The sequence below is a fragment of the Carassius carassius genome, chromosome 24 (assembly GCF_963082965.1).
Source record: "Carassius carassius chromosome 24, fCarCar2.1, whole genome shotgun sequence".
In the NCBI taxonomy this organism is placed as follows: Eukaryota; Metazoa; Chordata; class Actinopteri; order Cypriniformes; family Cyprinidae; genus Carassius; species Carassius carassius.
The window spans coordinates 23047101-23064046 of NC_081778.1; the positions used below are offsets into that span (position 1 = coordinate 23047101).

The 16946-nt window shown below is 44.1% G+C and overlaps 1 protein-coding gene across 5 annotated transcripts in view; it reads right to left on the minus strand.

Moving 5' to 3' along the window:
• Positions 1-16946, minus strand: part of LOC132103223 (phosphatase and actin regulator 4B-like) — a 59265-nt gene that overhangs the window by 17578 nt on the left and 24741 nt on the right. Inside the window, exon 1 of one of the 5 annotated variants that reach the window (XM_059508147.1) lies at positions 9787-10614. The exons of the other annotated variants lie outside the window; for them this stretch is intronic. Coding sequence (XP_059364130.1) covers positions 9787-9832 — 46 coding nt within the window. The 5' untranslated portion in view covers positions 9833-10614. Of the gene's footprint in view, positions 1-9786; positions 10615-16946 lie in introns of those variants that run through there. 5 annotated transcript variants of the gene reach the window in all.

Sequence of the window (16946 nt, forward strand, 5' to 3'; positions counted from 1 at the left end):
TTTTATATAGCGTGCTACATCAGGATGAATTATAATATCGTGCCATCAAACAAACACGACAAACATACTGTCCCCCTTATATGCAGCTGTGTCCTTTGCACTGGCTTGGATCCAAACACGCCCTCATGCACAAAATACTTGATACCACAACCCTTCTCCAACCTCAATATCAAAACATACTAAACTGCTGAGCCTCCATACAGGCACTATTGTTTTAGACCCCAACGCAGAGTTTTTCCTGGGACTCTCGTGAGAAGACGAGCGGATCCCCATTGCAGACTGCAATCACATCTCAGCATGATGAGCTGTTTCCACACACATACACACTCACATTCCTATCAGGTCCAGCACTGTTAACCCTCTGGAGTCTAAGGGTATTTTTGGGGCTTGGAGAAGTTTTGTCATGCCCTGACATTTGTGTTTTTTTCAGTTTCTTATAAATATCTAAATGGCTAAAGTCTAACCTCACTGTAATCAGCACATACTGGGCTATAATAATATGTGAGCAGCATGTATGTACATGATTGTGTTTTTGAGAAAAAAAAAAGTTATGTGTGGTTAGTGAAAAACTAAAAATGTTAAAACACTTGAATAAGGCAATAAAACACATACAGAACGTACTCGGTTACTAAACGTAACCTCGGTTCTCTCTAGAAGAGCGAACGAGTACTGCGTCTTAGCTAAGACGCTACGGGAAAAGTCTCTTTTCACGAAATACTGAAGCAAAAAATTATCCTTAATTTTGTATTTTTGTAAAGCGCATTTGCAGCAGTACACAGCCATAGGCGAGACGGCTCGTTCGCTCATTGGCTTGTTCTGCGGCAACTGCACAGCCTATCGAGCGCGGGCTGATGCAACATCAGACCAATAAGGGCGCTTCGCGCCCTTCTTGCCACTTCCCGCCGAAACGGGTGTGGCCCAACCTATAAAAGGAGCTCGAAAAGGCTGACTCACCTGATTTATTTCATCGCCGAAGCGAACCAGAGTGAATCGTGCGTACGGCAGAGAACGCAGTACTCGTTCGCTCTTCTAGAGAGAACCGAGGTTACGTTTAGTAACCGAGTACGTTCTCTTACGAGAGCTCTCTCGTACTGCGTCTTAGCTAAGACGCTACGGGAACCCAATGTAAAACGCCGTGCGCGCAGGGATCACACACCAATAAACCTGAAGCAACGCCCAGGATTTACAGTGCACAGTCACCTGAGGGACTCACAGAGAGTCCAGGACAGAAAAGGGAAAAAGCCCTCCGTCCCATATCTAGCAGCATCCGTAGATGCGGCAATATGACGTCACACAGCCGAGGCAAGGCCTGACCAATGTGGCAATGCGGGTCTTACGCAATACTGCCCATATAACAGTCGGCAGCGCATAGCGCTCGTGAACTCAGAATTCCCCTCAGGGCCCTGATTCGCCTATACCGACAGCAGCCTTGCTTGCAAGGTGGGAACCTCCAGGTTATAGAACCTGATAAATGTAGACGGCGAGGCCCAACCTGCCGCCATACATATATCCTGCAAGGAGATCCCAGTAGACCAGGCCACGACGAGGCGATGCCTCTTGTGGAGTGTGCTCAGACGCCCAACGGGCACTGAAGGCCCCTGGAAGCGTAAGCTAACGCTATGGCGTCAACTATCCATCTGGATAGAGTCTGTCTCGAAACAGCCATTCCCTTGGAACGCCCACCGAACGAGACAAATAGCTGCTCCGTCTGCCGAAAGGCAGCAGAGCGAGACACATAAGCTCTTAAAACCCTGACAGGGCAAAGAAGACTCGAGTCTCCATCCTCCCCTGACACCGGCAGGGCAGACAGGGCAATAACCTGAGCCCGAAACGGTGTGTTGAGGGATTTCGGCACATAACCGTGCCTAGGTTTGAGTATGACTCTTGAGTCATTGGGCCCAAACTCCAAGCACGACTGGCTCACCGAGAGCGCGTGCAAATCACCCACACGCTTCACAGAAGCGAGAGCCAACAAGAATACTGTCTTGAACGACAGATGCTGAAGGCTAATCGATTGGATAGGCTTGAAAGGGGGACCTTTCAAGGCCTCCAAAACCGCCGCGAGGTCCCACATAGGGACTGACGGAGGTCTGGGAGGATTCAGCCTCCTAGCTCCTCTGAGGAACCGGATGACTAAATCATTCCTTCCTATTGACTGACCGGACGCCGTTTCAGAAAACGCCGCGATGGCAGCCACATAAACTTTGAGCATGGATGGGGCTCTGCCCTTATCCAACAGCTCCTGAAGGAAGGAGAGGACCTCCGTCACCTCACAACTAAGGGGTGAATAGCCTCGAGCTGTGCACCAGCTGGAGAACACCGACCACTTCGAGGCATACAGACGTCGTGTCGACGGAGCTCTAGCCTGAGTGATGGTATTTAGCACTCCCACTGCGAGATCAGCGGGTAACCATTGAGTGCCCATACATAGAGGGACCACAACTCCGGTTGAGGGTGCCAAATCGAGCCCCTGGCCTGCGAGAGGAGGTCTCTCCTCAACGGTACCGGCCACGGGGCGACATCTGCTAACTGCATCAAATCTGGGAACCATGGTTGGTTCTTCCAAAGAGGTGCTACAAGCAGTATTGAACATCTCGTTTCTCTCACCCGTTCTATCACCTGCGGAAGGAGGGAGACGGGAGGGAACGCATAAAGCGGGCAGCACGGCCATCTCCGTGACAGCGCGCTTTCGTTCTTGGAAAAGAACGCGGGGCAGTGAGCGTTTTCGTGGGACACAAAGAGGTCCACCTCCGCCATGCCAAATCTCTCCCACAACAGCCGGACTGTTTGCGGGTGTAGAGACCATTCGCCCGTAGGAACATTGCCTCTGGACAGCCTGTCTGGACCCAGATTCTGCAGTCCAGGCACATGCACTGCTCTCAGCGAGCGCACGTTGCGCTGAGCCCAAATCAGGAGGCGTTCCGTCAGCCTGCACAGGTTTCGGGACCCGAGACCGACCTGGCGATTTATGTAGGACACCACGGACATGTTGTCCGAACGGACTATGACGTGGTGATCCTTGATATGGGGACAAAAGCGCGTCAGCGCGTTCTCCACTGCCAGCATTTCCAGGCAGTTGATATGATGGAGCTTTTCCCGTTCTGACCATAGGCCAAAGGACGGTCTGCCTTCGAGCAGCGCTCCCCATCCCGAAGTGGAGGCGTCCGTCGACACCATTTTCACACTCGGGGAAGTCCCCAGGCTTACACCTGATCGGTACCAGCCGTTCGCTGTCCAAGGTGCTAGAGCCGCAACACAGCTCTGATCGACCTTGAAATGCAGCCGGCCAGACGCCCACGCTCTGCGCGGCACCCGAGCCTTCAGCCAGAACTGCAGGGGGCGCATGCGGAGCAGGCCCAGCCGCAGAACCGGAGATGCTGAGGCCATGAAACCCAGCATCTTTTGACAGTGTTTGAGCGCCACAGTCGCGCCACAGCGGAAAGAACTATACCCAGAAACAGGATCGTCTGACTGGGGTTCAGCGAACTCTTCACCCAATTGACACTGAGGCCGAGCTTCTCGAGGTGATCGAGTAAAACGGATCTGTGGTCCATGAGCTCCGCTCATGATCGGGCCAGAACCAGCCAGTCGTCCAAATAATTCAGCACTCGTGTGCCTCTGAGTCTAAGAGGAGCGAGCGCTGCATCCATGCACCTCGTAAACGTACGAGGAGCTACGGACAAGCCGAATGGCAGGACTGCAAACTGGTATGCCTGGCCCTCGAAGGCGAATCTCAAATATCGCCTGTGGTTTGACGCTATCTGTATTTGAAAATACGCGTCCTTCAGATCTATTGACATGAACCAGTCCCCTCTGCGAATCTGCGCGAGGAGCTTCCTGGTCGTGAGCATTTTGAAACTGCGTTTCATCAATGCCTGTTCAGCTGTCTTAGATCCAGTATGGGCCGGAAACCCCCGTCTCTCTTGGGCACCAGAAAGTATCTGCTGTACAGCCCCCCCTCGCTTTGAGACACAGGCTCTACAGCCCCTTTTCTCAACAGTTTTGATATTTCGGCCCGAAGTATGTGTGCTACTTCTGTTTTGACCGTAGTTTCGACGCGCGCTGAAAAGCACGGTGGGCGTCGAGAAAACTGTAGCGAGTAGCCTCTCTTTATAATGCCTAGCACCCAATCCGAAACCCCTGGAAGCACTGACCATGCATCTGCATGAATGGCTAAGGGCTGGATGCGAAACGCGCTCTGTTGACTGGGCAACGGCGGCGCTCGAGTGTGCTGCGCATCTGAGGCGGGGAGCGCGCTGATCACAGCGGGCAGATCGCTCTTCCTCGACCCCGTTCCGGCGCTTAACCGACTGGAGGGAGGCTGAGCGGGTCCCGTGGGACTCGATATATCTGCGAGTAACCGTGGGCTGCATGTGTGCACTTTTACCACTTTCAACTCGCTGTCTGCCTGTGCAGAATGTACGTGCACGGGCCACGTTTTTACAGAAGCCCCGCGCCGTATGTGACATAGTGTATGTGGGCACTGGGAAGTGGGCACGTTTACTATGCGGCGCGCTCGACCGATCTGTGTCGGTCTTATGTGCGCTAGCCCTGTGTGCAGGGCTGTGCTTACATGTGGAGATGGGCACTGGGTAGTGGGCATCGTCACTGCATTTATAGCACCATCGGCCGTGGCCGGATGAGCATGCACGGGTTTCGTTTTTACAGAAACCACATGACGCGTGTGACATAGTAATTGTGGGCACTGAGGGGTGGGCACGTTTACTATGCAGTGTGCGCGACCGACTTGAGTCGACATTATGGGCGCAGGCCCTGTGTGCAGGGCTGTGCTTACATGTGGAGATGGGCACTGAGGAGTGGGCATCGTCACTACATTTATAGCACCATCGGCCGTGGCCGGACGAACGTGCACGGGTTTCGTTTTTACAGAAACCACATGACGCGTGTGACATAGTGATTGTGGGCACTGAGGAGTGGGCACGTCTACTATGTAGTGCGCGTGATCGACTTGAGTCGCTTTTATAGGCGCGAGCCCTGTGTGAAGGGCTGTGCTTATATGCGGAGATGGGCACTGAGCAGTGGGCATCGTCACTACATTTATAGCACCTTCGCCGTGGCCGGGACACCAGGAATTACACCTTTTTCGGGAAATATCTGGGTAGCCGTGATAACGGTTTTCGTGTGCAGGCAAGCGGGCAACCGTACAGGCTTGCGCATTGCAAACAACGCTGAAACAGTCACAATCTCTGGAAACTGAAACAGCGGCGCGCTTAGGTGAGAGCCCGACTGCAGCGGAACTTGTACACCGGCGCTTCGATGAAGCAGCCATCGTGTGTAGTGCCGACGCAGCGTCATGCAGCATGCATAGATGGCTTTCCCAGGATGGCTTCGGGGCTCCCGGCCTCACCGTAATCCTCTGCCGCGGTCCCCGCGGCGCGGGGCGACGGCCAGTAGAGCGAGAACGGGGGTCTCGAGCTGCGTTGCTGAAGCTGTTGTGATAACGGCTTTTGTGTGCAGGCAAGCGGGCAACTGTGCAGGCTTGCGCATTGCAGAAAACGCTGAGACAGTCACAATTCCTGGAACTGAAACAGCGGTGCGCTTGGGTGAGAGCTCGGCCACAGCGGAACTCGTACACCTGCGCTTCGATGAAGCAGCCATCGTTAGTAGTGCCGACGCAGCGTCACACAGGAGGCTTTAGATGGCAACACCGCTTTTGCCGCCGTCCAGCAGAGGGCGGACAAAGGTGCGTCGCTATCGCCTGTTCCACCGGCGGAAGTGAGTGGTAGTTCCTGTTTTTAGCATCATCAGTGTGGAGAATGCTAGTGAGACAGACGAACGAGTTCGTGCTGAATATGGAGCGTTCCAAGCCTTCGCCACCTCTTCGTGAAGCTCAGGAAGAAATGAGGCGGGCTTTGAGAAGTACGCTCATCCGAAAGGGAAATACCATCCAGCCGGGAACGAGAGGGGGGGGGGGGGCGCTGGTGCAAACCACTCGCGGCCGAGACTCATCGCGGCCAACACGAGCCTTCGCCCCGGCTCCTTCTCGATGTCAGCTCGTCTGCTGGGCTTCTGAGCAGAAGGCGCGAGATCCTCGGAGCTCGCCCAGCCCTCACTGCCCGAAGCTAGCAGAGAGCGCGTGTCCTCTTCCCCCGACGCGGCCCTGAGATCGACTTCCTCGGACGACGCGCCGGCAAACAGCGGGCGCTGCCCACCGGGAAGCGATGCAGGGGGGGCCGGTGAAGCAGGGCGAACCGGCGAGCTCGGTTGAGCTGAAGACGGTTCCAGAATCCGCTGGAAGCGATGCTTTTACGGCGCCTCAGCGCAGCGGAGAATGCAGGCTCAGAGAAAAAGGCCAGGCGAGTCCTCAGAGTCACCATGGCAACAGCTCGCAGTGGGGGCATCCGCCGTCAGCGAGCGAGCGCTGCATGATCTTCACCCAGGCAGGAGACACAGATGACGTACCGGTCTCCCTCGCTGAGTGGGGTTCTGACGAGCCGCAGGAAGGCATCTTAAAAAAGACGCGAGCTCTTTTACGAGTGTGTGTCGCAGGGCGAACACACACACACACATAAAGAACAGCTTGTATATAACAGGATTGAAAGGATATAGGCGCCGGATAGCGCAGCAGGAACGGCAATGGAAGGCGGCGATGCCAGCAGCTTCAGAATGGCTCGTCCTGCTGATGTGCTTTCTCAGACGGCGCTTGCTTCCTCCGTGATCCAGCGATGCGTGAGCTTCGCTGAAGAGATGAAAAATCAGGTGAGTCAGCCTTTTCGAGCTCCTTTTATAGGTTGGGCCACACCCGTTTCGGCGGGAAGTGGCAAGAAGGGCGCGAAGCCGCAGTTGTTCTGTGCAGTTGCCGCAGAACAAGCCAATGAGCGAACGAGCCGTCTCGCCTATGGCTGTGTACTGCTGCAAATGCGCTTTACAAAAATACAAAATTAAGGATAATTTTTTGCTTCAGTATTTCGTGAAAAGAGACTTTTCCCGTAGCGTCTTAGCTAAGACGCAGTACGAGAGAGCTCTCGTAAGAGAACATTGCTTCCCGGGACTTTTGAGAACTGGAGCTTGTAGCCTATAATTTTTCTTTCTAAATTGTGAAAATCAGCTTGTTTACTCACAGAAAACAATATATTGATTTAAATTTTCTAAGACACTTTTTGTTGGTAAAAGTCATATGCTAGTAGGCGTCAACTATCATGAATATCATTGTGATTTACACCTGAGAAGACAAAGGCCCGGATAATGAACTGCATATTGAGCCATTCAGTCATCTGTGCCACTGAGAGGAAGGAGTTACAAGAAAGAATGTGAAGACAAAATAAATTATATAATTTTATGTTTGTAGTTTATTTAGAATATATTTAATTATCCCACAACATAATTTAATATCCACTTGCGAGTGCAGTTAAACAGTTTATTAGAAACAATCAAAGCTGACTTTCAAACTGATTTGTTTGCATCATTACTCCAGTCACACAATCCTTCAGAAATCCTTTTAATCTTATTTTCTACAAAAAAAATGTATTGTTATTATTATCATTATTATTATTAATGTTGAAAAGAACAATATTTTTTCAGGTTTTTTAGGAGGGATAAAAAAAAAAAAACAGCATTGTGTTACATTTGTTACGTTACATTTATTTGTTACATTTATATTATTTACATCAAGCTTTTGAATGGTATAGTATTGTATATTGTTATTGAAACTTCATTAACTTCAAATCCTCAACCACATCACATCTTTTTGGGGTGAATTAGGTCTTATTCCACTTATTGCGAAGCAAACCATAAAATAAAAAAACTTGAACAGTCTGGCTGCGTTGTCTTCAGTTATGGGCGTATTCAAGCCGCGCGCTTCAGTTTGAAACATTAGAATCTTAATAGAGTGTTCAGCGCGGGGGCGTGGTCACATTAGAAGATAATGAAGGGAGACGTGAAAAACGGACATCGCGTTGTTTTCATATGGATTACTTTATCACAGAATATTTGTTTTCGGCAGCACTTGTTTAGTTTAAAAGTAGACATGTCAAGCTTTCTATAGATATATCTCTCATGTCTCTTCGTTGAGTATTCACTGAGTAACAGTTCATTTTAATGATGCATGTCTGAATGAAGATCAGCGCAGACAAAGGCTGCAGACAGCACACCATGTTTGTTATCTTTATTTTATGAATGCACTAAGTTTTATGTCTGTATACAAAAAAAGTACACCCTGTACAGATTCGATTGATGTATTGGTCTTATCTGTACAATCAAAATTGAAAGTGTAATTTAAGTTCTTTTCGGGGTTATCAGGAGAATATGCCTCATAACGTGTATACGCATTAATCGACTTCAGAGGGTTAAGAGACTCACAATCACAATCTTTGGGGCCCATTCAAATGGGTGCTGAACATGGCTTTGAACTTTCCAGTTGATGGAGCTGGGCTTCACTGTACTCTCTTATACACCGATGAAGAAGCTGTGCATTCCATAAGTACAGTGAGCTACAGGACTGGCATTTAAAAGTCCAATATTCTGCCATTTGGAGAATATCGGCCTATAGCGGACTCAAACAGAAACCGAGGACACAAGGTGCGTTTATCGATAGATTGTTAGAATATCTGTATCTGTGCAGTTCTTTTTCATAAATACAGTTTACAAAAGGTCACAAGGGAGCAATCGGTTTCCCATCTACTGTAAAGTTTTCGCTCTGTTCACCGTTCATCACCGCAGCGATAGAGCACTGGCTGTTGTCAGACTGCTTGTGCATTCAAAAAACTCACTAGATTATTATTAAAATTAATGGCAAAATGAATGTTTGGAAATGTAAACTGATATTTCCCACTGACAGGCTACACCAAAAGATATAAATAACTGGCTTAAAACCCTTTTTTGGGGTGAGAATACTAATGTGCCCAAGACTTTTACACGGTACTGTACTTTACAAACGACATTGTTGCTACTTTATAAAGAATGACCATACAGTAATTCACAGAACTGATTAAAGACTGGGACAGACAGCAGTCATTTTAACTAAATATCAGAGTGATTGACAGAAATACAGTAGAAACATTATGTGTGGTTTTGTATTAAACCAGTGGTTTTCAACCTGTGGGCCGCGATGGTATTGCAGGTGGGCCGCCAATTACTATTAAAATAAATAATAATATTGTTAATATATGTAAAAATGTCATAATATAATAACATCATTTCATATATATAATCAAATAACAAAAAAATAATATTAAACTGCAACTATGCTTCCACTATTCAAGCTCACTGATTTAAGAATAACTGGTTTAAGAATAAACTGCCAATTTATCTTAGATATTTTTGCTGCATATGCTACAGAACAACAGCAGTTGTATCAAGCGGTGCCAGCCCAGGTTATTTTCTGTTCATTGCCAGTTCATTCAATAAAGACAGTTAACAATCTAGCTTCTGAGTACTAAGTTATTAACCAAACAATAGCGGGGTCAGTACATTTTTTTTTTTTGCAGTGGGCCACACAAACATTTATGTTTGGTTGTGTGGGCCGCGAATTGAAAAAGGTTGGGAACCACTGTATTAAACAATGACCCAGATCATGAAATACATTTATTAGCCTTAGAGTAAGGGAAGCACAACTTGGGAAATGAGAGCATCCAAGGAGCGTGTGAAAGCTATGGATTTATTTTAAATATTTGAATGTTCTTGAATGATATCCACCGTTTAGGCACCGGTTCTGTTTTAAAAGTATCAATATGGCACCGGTATCGTAAAAAATACAAATCGATACCCAACCCTACTTATACAGTGTTCCCCATTAATACATTTTAATGTGTGAACACATCAGCCTACCTGGACTCCAGCTGCCATGGCAACTTGTTTGAAAGCAGCAAGCCATACAAGCGTCTACTTCCTTTCCTGTTTGGCGTCTCCAAATCAAGAAGTGAAAATGCTGAAATAGGAGTATGAATGGAAAAACGATAGTCCTGTAGCACAATAAGATCTAAAACAAACCATATTTCCAACAGTTCAGATGGAAGACCGAGTCGGAGGAACAGGGAGTGTCACAACTCCAAAAGTTTCTTGAGTACATAAGTGTAAAAGTGAATGTCTCACAAAGGGAAACACCTGAAAAGAGCTGCTCCTGTAGACAGCTACGAAACACCAGCAGTCTACCACAAATCCATGATCAGATCCTAAAAGCACAATCGACGAGGGGTCCCAGCCTTTGGAAAGACAAGCAGTGAATGACGCACATCCACTGAGTTTGGTGAGAAAACAGACAAATGTTACGCAGATACCATCCAGCTACATTAAACTTGAGCATAAGCAGCCTGAGTCAAAATATCAGCCCTTAATGGATCAGACATCACTAATAGCGGTGAGATAAGTGGAATAGTAGGAAACAAATCCGGAAGACAGGGCTCCAAATGATATGCCGTGGCGCTAAAGATGTCACTTAGAGTACCGGGAGTGAGGTGTTTAAAGAATGAAAGGCTGTGCATTTATGGCAGGGAGAGATTCAGATTGCCTTGGAAAACAGAGGGGGGCGAGGCCTGGGAAACAGAGGGAGGAAATGGCACTCCACCCTGATCCTGAATCAAGGGGTGAGGGGGGCGGCGGCATGGGGGTGGAAGAAAAGAAAACTGAAAATGACCTCCTCCAAAAGTCCACCGCAGCGTGAAATGGAAAGACCTACAACGGCAGATAAAACAAACTCAATAAACATCAATAAACATATGTAGAGTCCAGGCTAAACAGATGTGCTTTCATTTCTTATTTGATAACTTTATTTTATCAGACAGATGGATACTAACAGACTGCTGAGATGATCATATGGATTTTTTATTATGATATTGCATTGGTACTTCATGGCATTACAAAATTTAGGGGATGGTAATATTTAAAAAAAAAAATATATATGACAATCTTATGCTCACGCTGAAGTGAAGTTCAAACTGTGCATCAGAATGGGGAAGAAAGGGGATTTAAGTGACTCTGAATGTGAAATAGTTGTTGGTGCCAGACGGGCTGGTCTGAGTATATCAAAAACTGCTGATTTACTGGGATTTTCACACACAACCATCATGTCAACTCTAGGGTTTACAGAGAATGTCCGAAAAAGAGAAAATATCCAGTAAGCGGCAGTTGTGTGGACGAAAAATGCCTTGTTGATGTCAGAGGTCAGAGGAGAATGGACTGGTTAGAGATGATAGAAAGGCAACAGTAACTCAAATAACCACTCGTTACAACCAAGGTATGCAGAATAGCATCTCTGAACACACAACACGCCGAACCCTGAAGAAGATGGGCTACAGCAGCAGAAGACTAGTGGTTGACCGATAATAGTTTTTTTGACAGCTGATGCCGACATCTTGAAATGCAGGGGGGGCCGATAGCCGATATAAAGCAGATTAATTTTTTTTAAATGTTCATTTTAATATTTAAGAAATCTGAAATCATTTGACAATGGATTAAAAAAATGTGTAAAATAAACATACTTATACTTTAGATGACAAAGTACTTTCACAAATATATAAATATTTAATAAAAAATATAACTAAAAAGGAAGTAAAAACTGTAACCAACAGGGCACTCAGTATTCTGGGAAGTTTGTGTGCATTGGGAATCATATTTTTATTTTTTATTTTGTAATTTAGTGTTTTTATTTATTTTGAAAAAAGTTTACAAAATATTTGCAATAAAGTAAAGAAAACTTATATGACTACTAATTTACCTATAAAGCCCTCATCCCGCCCCACCCCATTGCACTTCGGGACATTGAGCAGTATCTGAATAACAAGGAATAAAATAAAATTCATACAGAGAAAGACAAATAAAATAATGCTAATGATAACACCCATACGTAGCTGCAGATTAATTAACCAGAAATGTCTTGACTGTAGATATCCAGTTCTCCCACATCAAAACAGTCCTAGGATTAGCGTGATTGGTCCGTGCAGATGACAGCTCCAGGTATAATATTTCCAGTAAGGAGTGAAGCCAATGTTTAATAGACAGGTCATGGGGAGGTTTCCATCGTTGAACAAGAAACTTTTTTGTAGCGGTCATGGCGGCTAACCAGAATTTCCGTACCTTCTCACACAGAGGAAATTGAGAATTGTCATTCAACAATAAAATAACAGGATCTTTGGGGATACAAATCCCCGACGCCTTGTACAAAACATCAAGCACCCTATCCCAGAATTTTTGCACATCTGGACAGTCCCACAGCATATGTACCAAAGTGTCCACACAACCCGGTCCACAGAAATTACAAAATGGGTGGGGTGATAGACCCATTACATATCGTATGCGTGTGGTTAGATATGCCCTGTGAATAACTTTAAGATGAATGAATTGGTGATTTGGGTTTGTGGATGCATGGAATGTATTATCCCACACTGTATCCCATTCAATTGTCCTGTTAGAAACTTCCAGATCTATTATCCAAGCTCTAGCTTTAGAAAAGTTATCTATATTAAGATTTTGAAAGCAGAGATAAAAATATGACAATTCCTGTGCTTGGAGCGTTTGAGATCCAGTTCACCACTGGGTGAGTATGAAGATTTGCACCCCAAAGAACCTTATGGGCCTTTAGCACGGCACGTAATTTGAAATATAAAAATAAAGTGTTAGACGAGATATTAAATCTTCCTATTAAGTCACGAAAATCCAAAATCGAATCTTCCCCTTTTATGTCGTTTAATGTTAGAATGCCTTTTGTAGACCAGGAAGGCTGAACGAAAGGTTGACCGCCAGACAGTAAGTTCAGGTTGTGCCAAATCGGGGTATGAGTGTGCCATAAAGTTTTAGATGCAAAACAGGCTTCAATCTTTTTGAATATTTGAAGAGTGTAGGAAATTATAGGACCATAATACAGTGAGCATTTCTTGTGCGAAAGGCCTGAAAATAAAAAATCTTGCAAACGAATTGGTGAAATACGATCTTTTTCTAGTTGTTTCCATGAAGACTGTGAGCTCGAATCAAACCATTTCAAAACTGAGAGCAGAATAAAAGACCAGTGATACCATTTAAAATTAGGGAGAATCATATTTTTCAAATAAAGCCAGGGTAACATTTATTTTACATAAAGCACACAAAGAAAATGACATGAATATGGCAGTGTTTGGAAAGATTTGAAATCACGAGTTTTAAAGTTAAAAGCATTCAATTAACACAGACCGACCGTCACACAGAAAACATGCTGGATACAAAGGCACACTTCACAAGATCTCACAGCTGGAATCGACTAAGCCTAATCCTGACGGCAAATGAGATAGTATTATAATGTTTGCCTTTATATTATTAATAATATAAAGGCAATCTTTATAATACTTTTTGTATACATGAATTCCTTTGTTTAACCGTTCTATCTGATTATTAGATAGATTTCTATCCATATTAGACAGAACTGTTTACAACGACGGCCAACAAGAGGGAGAATGTGTGCCTTTCTCAGCTGTCAAAATAAAAGTCCCGCCTCGAACACATTAACCAAGCAGAAAAACTTAACATCCGATGCCAATATTTGAAAAATGCCAAATATCATCTCAGACTGGTTTCTTGAACATGACAATGAGTTCACTTTACTCAAAAGGCCTCCACAGTCACCAGATCTCAATCCAATAGAGCAGCTTTGTATTGTATATATATACATATATATTTTTTTAAATATATATAAATATATAAAATACATACATGCATGCTTGTGTAATTATGTATGCATAATAAATATACACAGTACACTACACACTCATATTATGTAAACAAAAACTTATATCAATCAAACAATTAATCGTTTGACAGCACTATTTAAAATATCATTTATTTCTGCGATGGCAAAGCTGAATTTTCAGCAGCCTTTTTTTAATCTTAAGTGTCACAATCTTTTAGAAATCATTTAATATGCCGATTAGATAAGAAATATTTCTTGAGCATCAATGTTGTGCTGCTTAATATATTGTGGAAACTAAAATTCATTTTTTTCCCCAGGAATCATTTCATAAAGTAGGCACAACACTGAAGGCACAACACTGAAAAAAAGACAACACAAAATGGAGAAAAATTCCTAAAAATCTTCAGATAAACCTTAAAGAGAGAAATGTGTGGTATATATCATATCATGAGGTAGCTGCCGATACCCAGCCCATAACACTCCAAATAAAGCTAGAGCTGGACAAAACCAGTTCTTCCCACAGAAAGATGCCAGTACTTTCAAAAGATATTTAACCGTTTCTCAAAGGATGTGGCATTGACTTCTTTTTCCACTATAACGAGTCAGCTTACCCTCTATTGACCCAGTGATTTGAAGGACCTCTCAACTACATTACCTAACCAGACTGAAATAATCAAGCTCTTAAGCAGAACAGCAAGAACTCAAAGCCATTTTATACAACCCCACTACATCACATACACACAATCCAATTGTCTTCCAAAGAGTGTCTCACACTGTTTTTGCAAAGTCCCCTGCATTCTGTTGCCCACCACGAAGCATTTTTTAACACATCTTATGTTAAACTGGTCCTTATGACTGATAAGTTGACTTGTTGGTAAGGTAACCTAGCAAATAATAAAACATTGTACATTTGTACATGCAACTCCAGAGCCAGAGGCTTGAGGTGTACATGCTAAGCAGATGAGAGGAGTGTGTAGGCAGTTGTGTTGTCGGAAATAAGGCCGGCATTCAGCCTGGAGCAGCTCGTTTCATTATGTAACAGTCTGTCTCCGCAGGGAGAAACCAAGAAGAGTCAATCACTGCCCTGCAACTACACACCCCCCCCCATTATGCATTGCTATATATGCACAAATAACTACAGTCTCTCATTCTAGATAGTCTTGTTCGTCAGACCTATTTAACGTATAGCTCTTAAAACGGAGTAAAAAAAAAAAAAAAAAAATCAATTGGTCAATGAGCTGCCTGAACAACTTTGACTTATCGGCTATAAGAGAATCAGATGTGTTTCTTAAGGGGCTTTTACATAAAATGTATTCTTGTAGTCACAAGCAGAGCAAACTAATTCAAAACACAAACACAGCTCAACAAATTAACAGATTGAGAGAACTTGGAACAGCATATTAAAAAACGCAACACTTGGACGACATGCTCAAAATACCACTTAAGAGAATACAATGGGAAGAAGAAAACTAAATATATATGACTGTGGTGTAGTGTATGGTAGTAGATTATGGGCATAAATAGATATGCCTTGAATTTTTCAAGGTTTTACTATGCAAACAGCTAATCTGTCCATTTTACTGTTCGACAGCTAATAAATAAATAAACAAACAAAACATGAATAAATTTAAAATTATATATATATTAGGGCTGTGCAAAAAATCGAATGCGATTTTCATGCACATCTCACCAGTAAAGACGCTCCTGTAATTAGAAGTATATCTCCAGCACGTGTGTTCGGATCAGGGTTGCCAGGTTTTTACAACAAATCCTGCCCAGTTGCTTCTCAAAACGACTCCAAAACTAGCCCAATCGCGCTTCGAGGTGGTTCCCCAATAAAAATTGCTTCCCTGGGTTAAAATATACATTTTTTGGAAGGGTTGCCTTGGTAAAATTTGCATTTTAGGGGCTAAATATCACGTTATTTGTTTTAAATATACACATTTACATATTATACTATTGAAAATTAAAACAAATATTTAATTGCAATTAAACACCTAATATATATACATTGTCAAAATGTTTTTACTGTGCAAACTTTCAGTTATAAATATAAATTATAATATTGGTTATGTTATTAATATTTATTATGTTTTTAGTATTCCTGTGGCTCAAGTGGTAGAGCATTGCGTTAGCAGTGCAAGGTTGTGGGTTCGATAACACGGTAGGTAAAAAAAGTCGTTTTGGATAAAAATGATTGTGCCCCATTTGTTTCTGAGGTTAAGCTCCAACTGAACATGTTGTAGGGATAAAGAGTTTCAGATGCTTCCAGCAAACTGACATTTTGCCACATAGAGAAACCACTGGAAACAAGTACAATGTCGGCAGAGGCAACAGTGAGCGGAGTCCGCTGAGAAAACAAAGATGCTTGTATTGTGACATGAAACCTAGCCGTGCTGTTTGGCTGAAGAACAGTAAAGACTTGATAGCTTCCTCTGTGCAGTAACTGAATGTCAGCTGCGCTTTGTCTCCTTGTTTGTCGTCACTATCGGTGGTGTCTCACACCCTGCACTGGGGGAAACATTACAAAGACCACCAGGATTCAGACTTCAGGCTGTTCTCCACGAACAGAGAAAGTGTCAACCTGAAGAACCAATGTAAATAAAGATACATGGCATTTTGAGACTAGCTCAACAGCACTTTAATCAAAGCATAGAAGCTAGTGACCAGAAACAAAAGCATAGAGGAAAAGTTTGGGTTTCAACCATGTTTTCAAAGTCAGTGTTGATATTTTGTGGAATAAGGATGCTTTGGCTCATAAATTACATACAGTAAACATTTCAAAAGTAAAATTCATATTAAAAAAAGAACAATATAAGATTTCTATCTTTTGACTTGTGTTTATCTACTACGGTACACAGAGAAGATCAAAGAATTACCACCAGATGACAGTCAGCTCAGTTAATAATCACAGCTGCCAAAAAGATACAGTTCCTGTGACTTCATACGCAATGTGAAGTCATGTGAGTTCAGGAAAGACTGAATGCTGAAGAATTTCTGCACAGATACACAAAGATCGCTGCCACTCTCCCGCTCGTCGTTTCCTTCCACTCACAGCTGAGACCCACTGCTGAATCATAACCAGTTCCTGCTGTGCTGAAGTCAAGCTGAGGTAATGCTTGCTGAAATTAACACTTCTAAAACCTAGTGAGCCGCCTCACTGCTTACTGCCTACATTGGCATCTGCTTTCGAAGGGAGTTTCTTAACAGCCTTGGAACCTCAGAACTTCAAGTTTGCCATTAGCATGTTGTTGAGTTAATGAGCATAAAAGACTTCAAAAACACTAAACTTTGTACAGTAATATATTTATATATATATAAAATCAACAGTTTT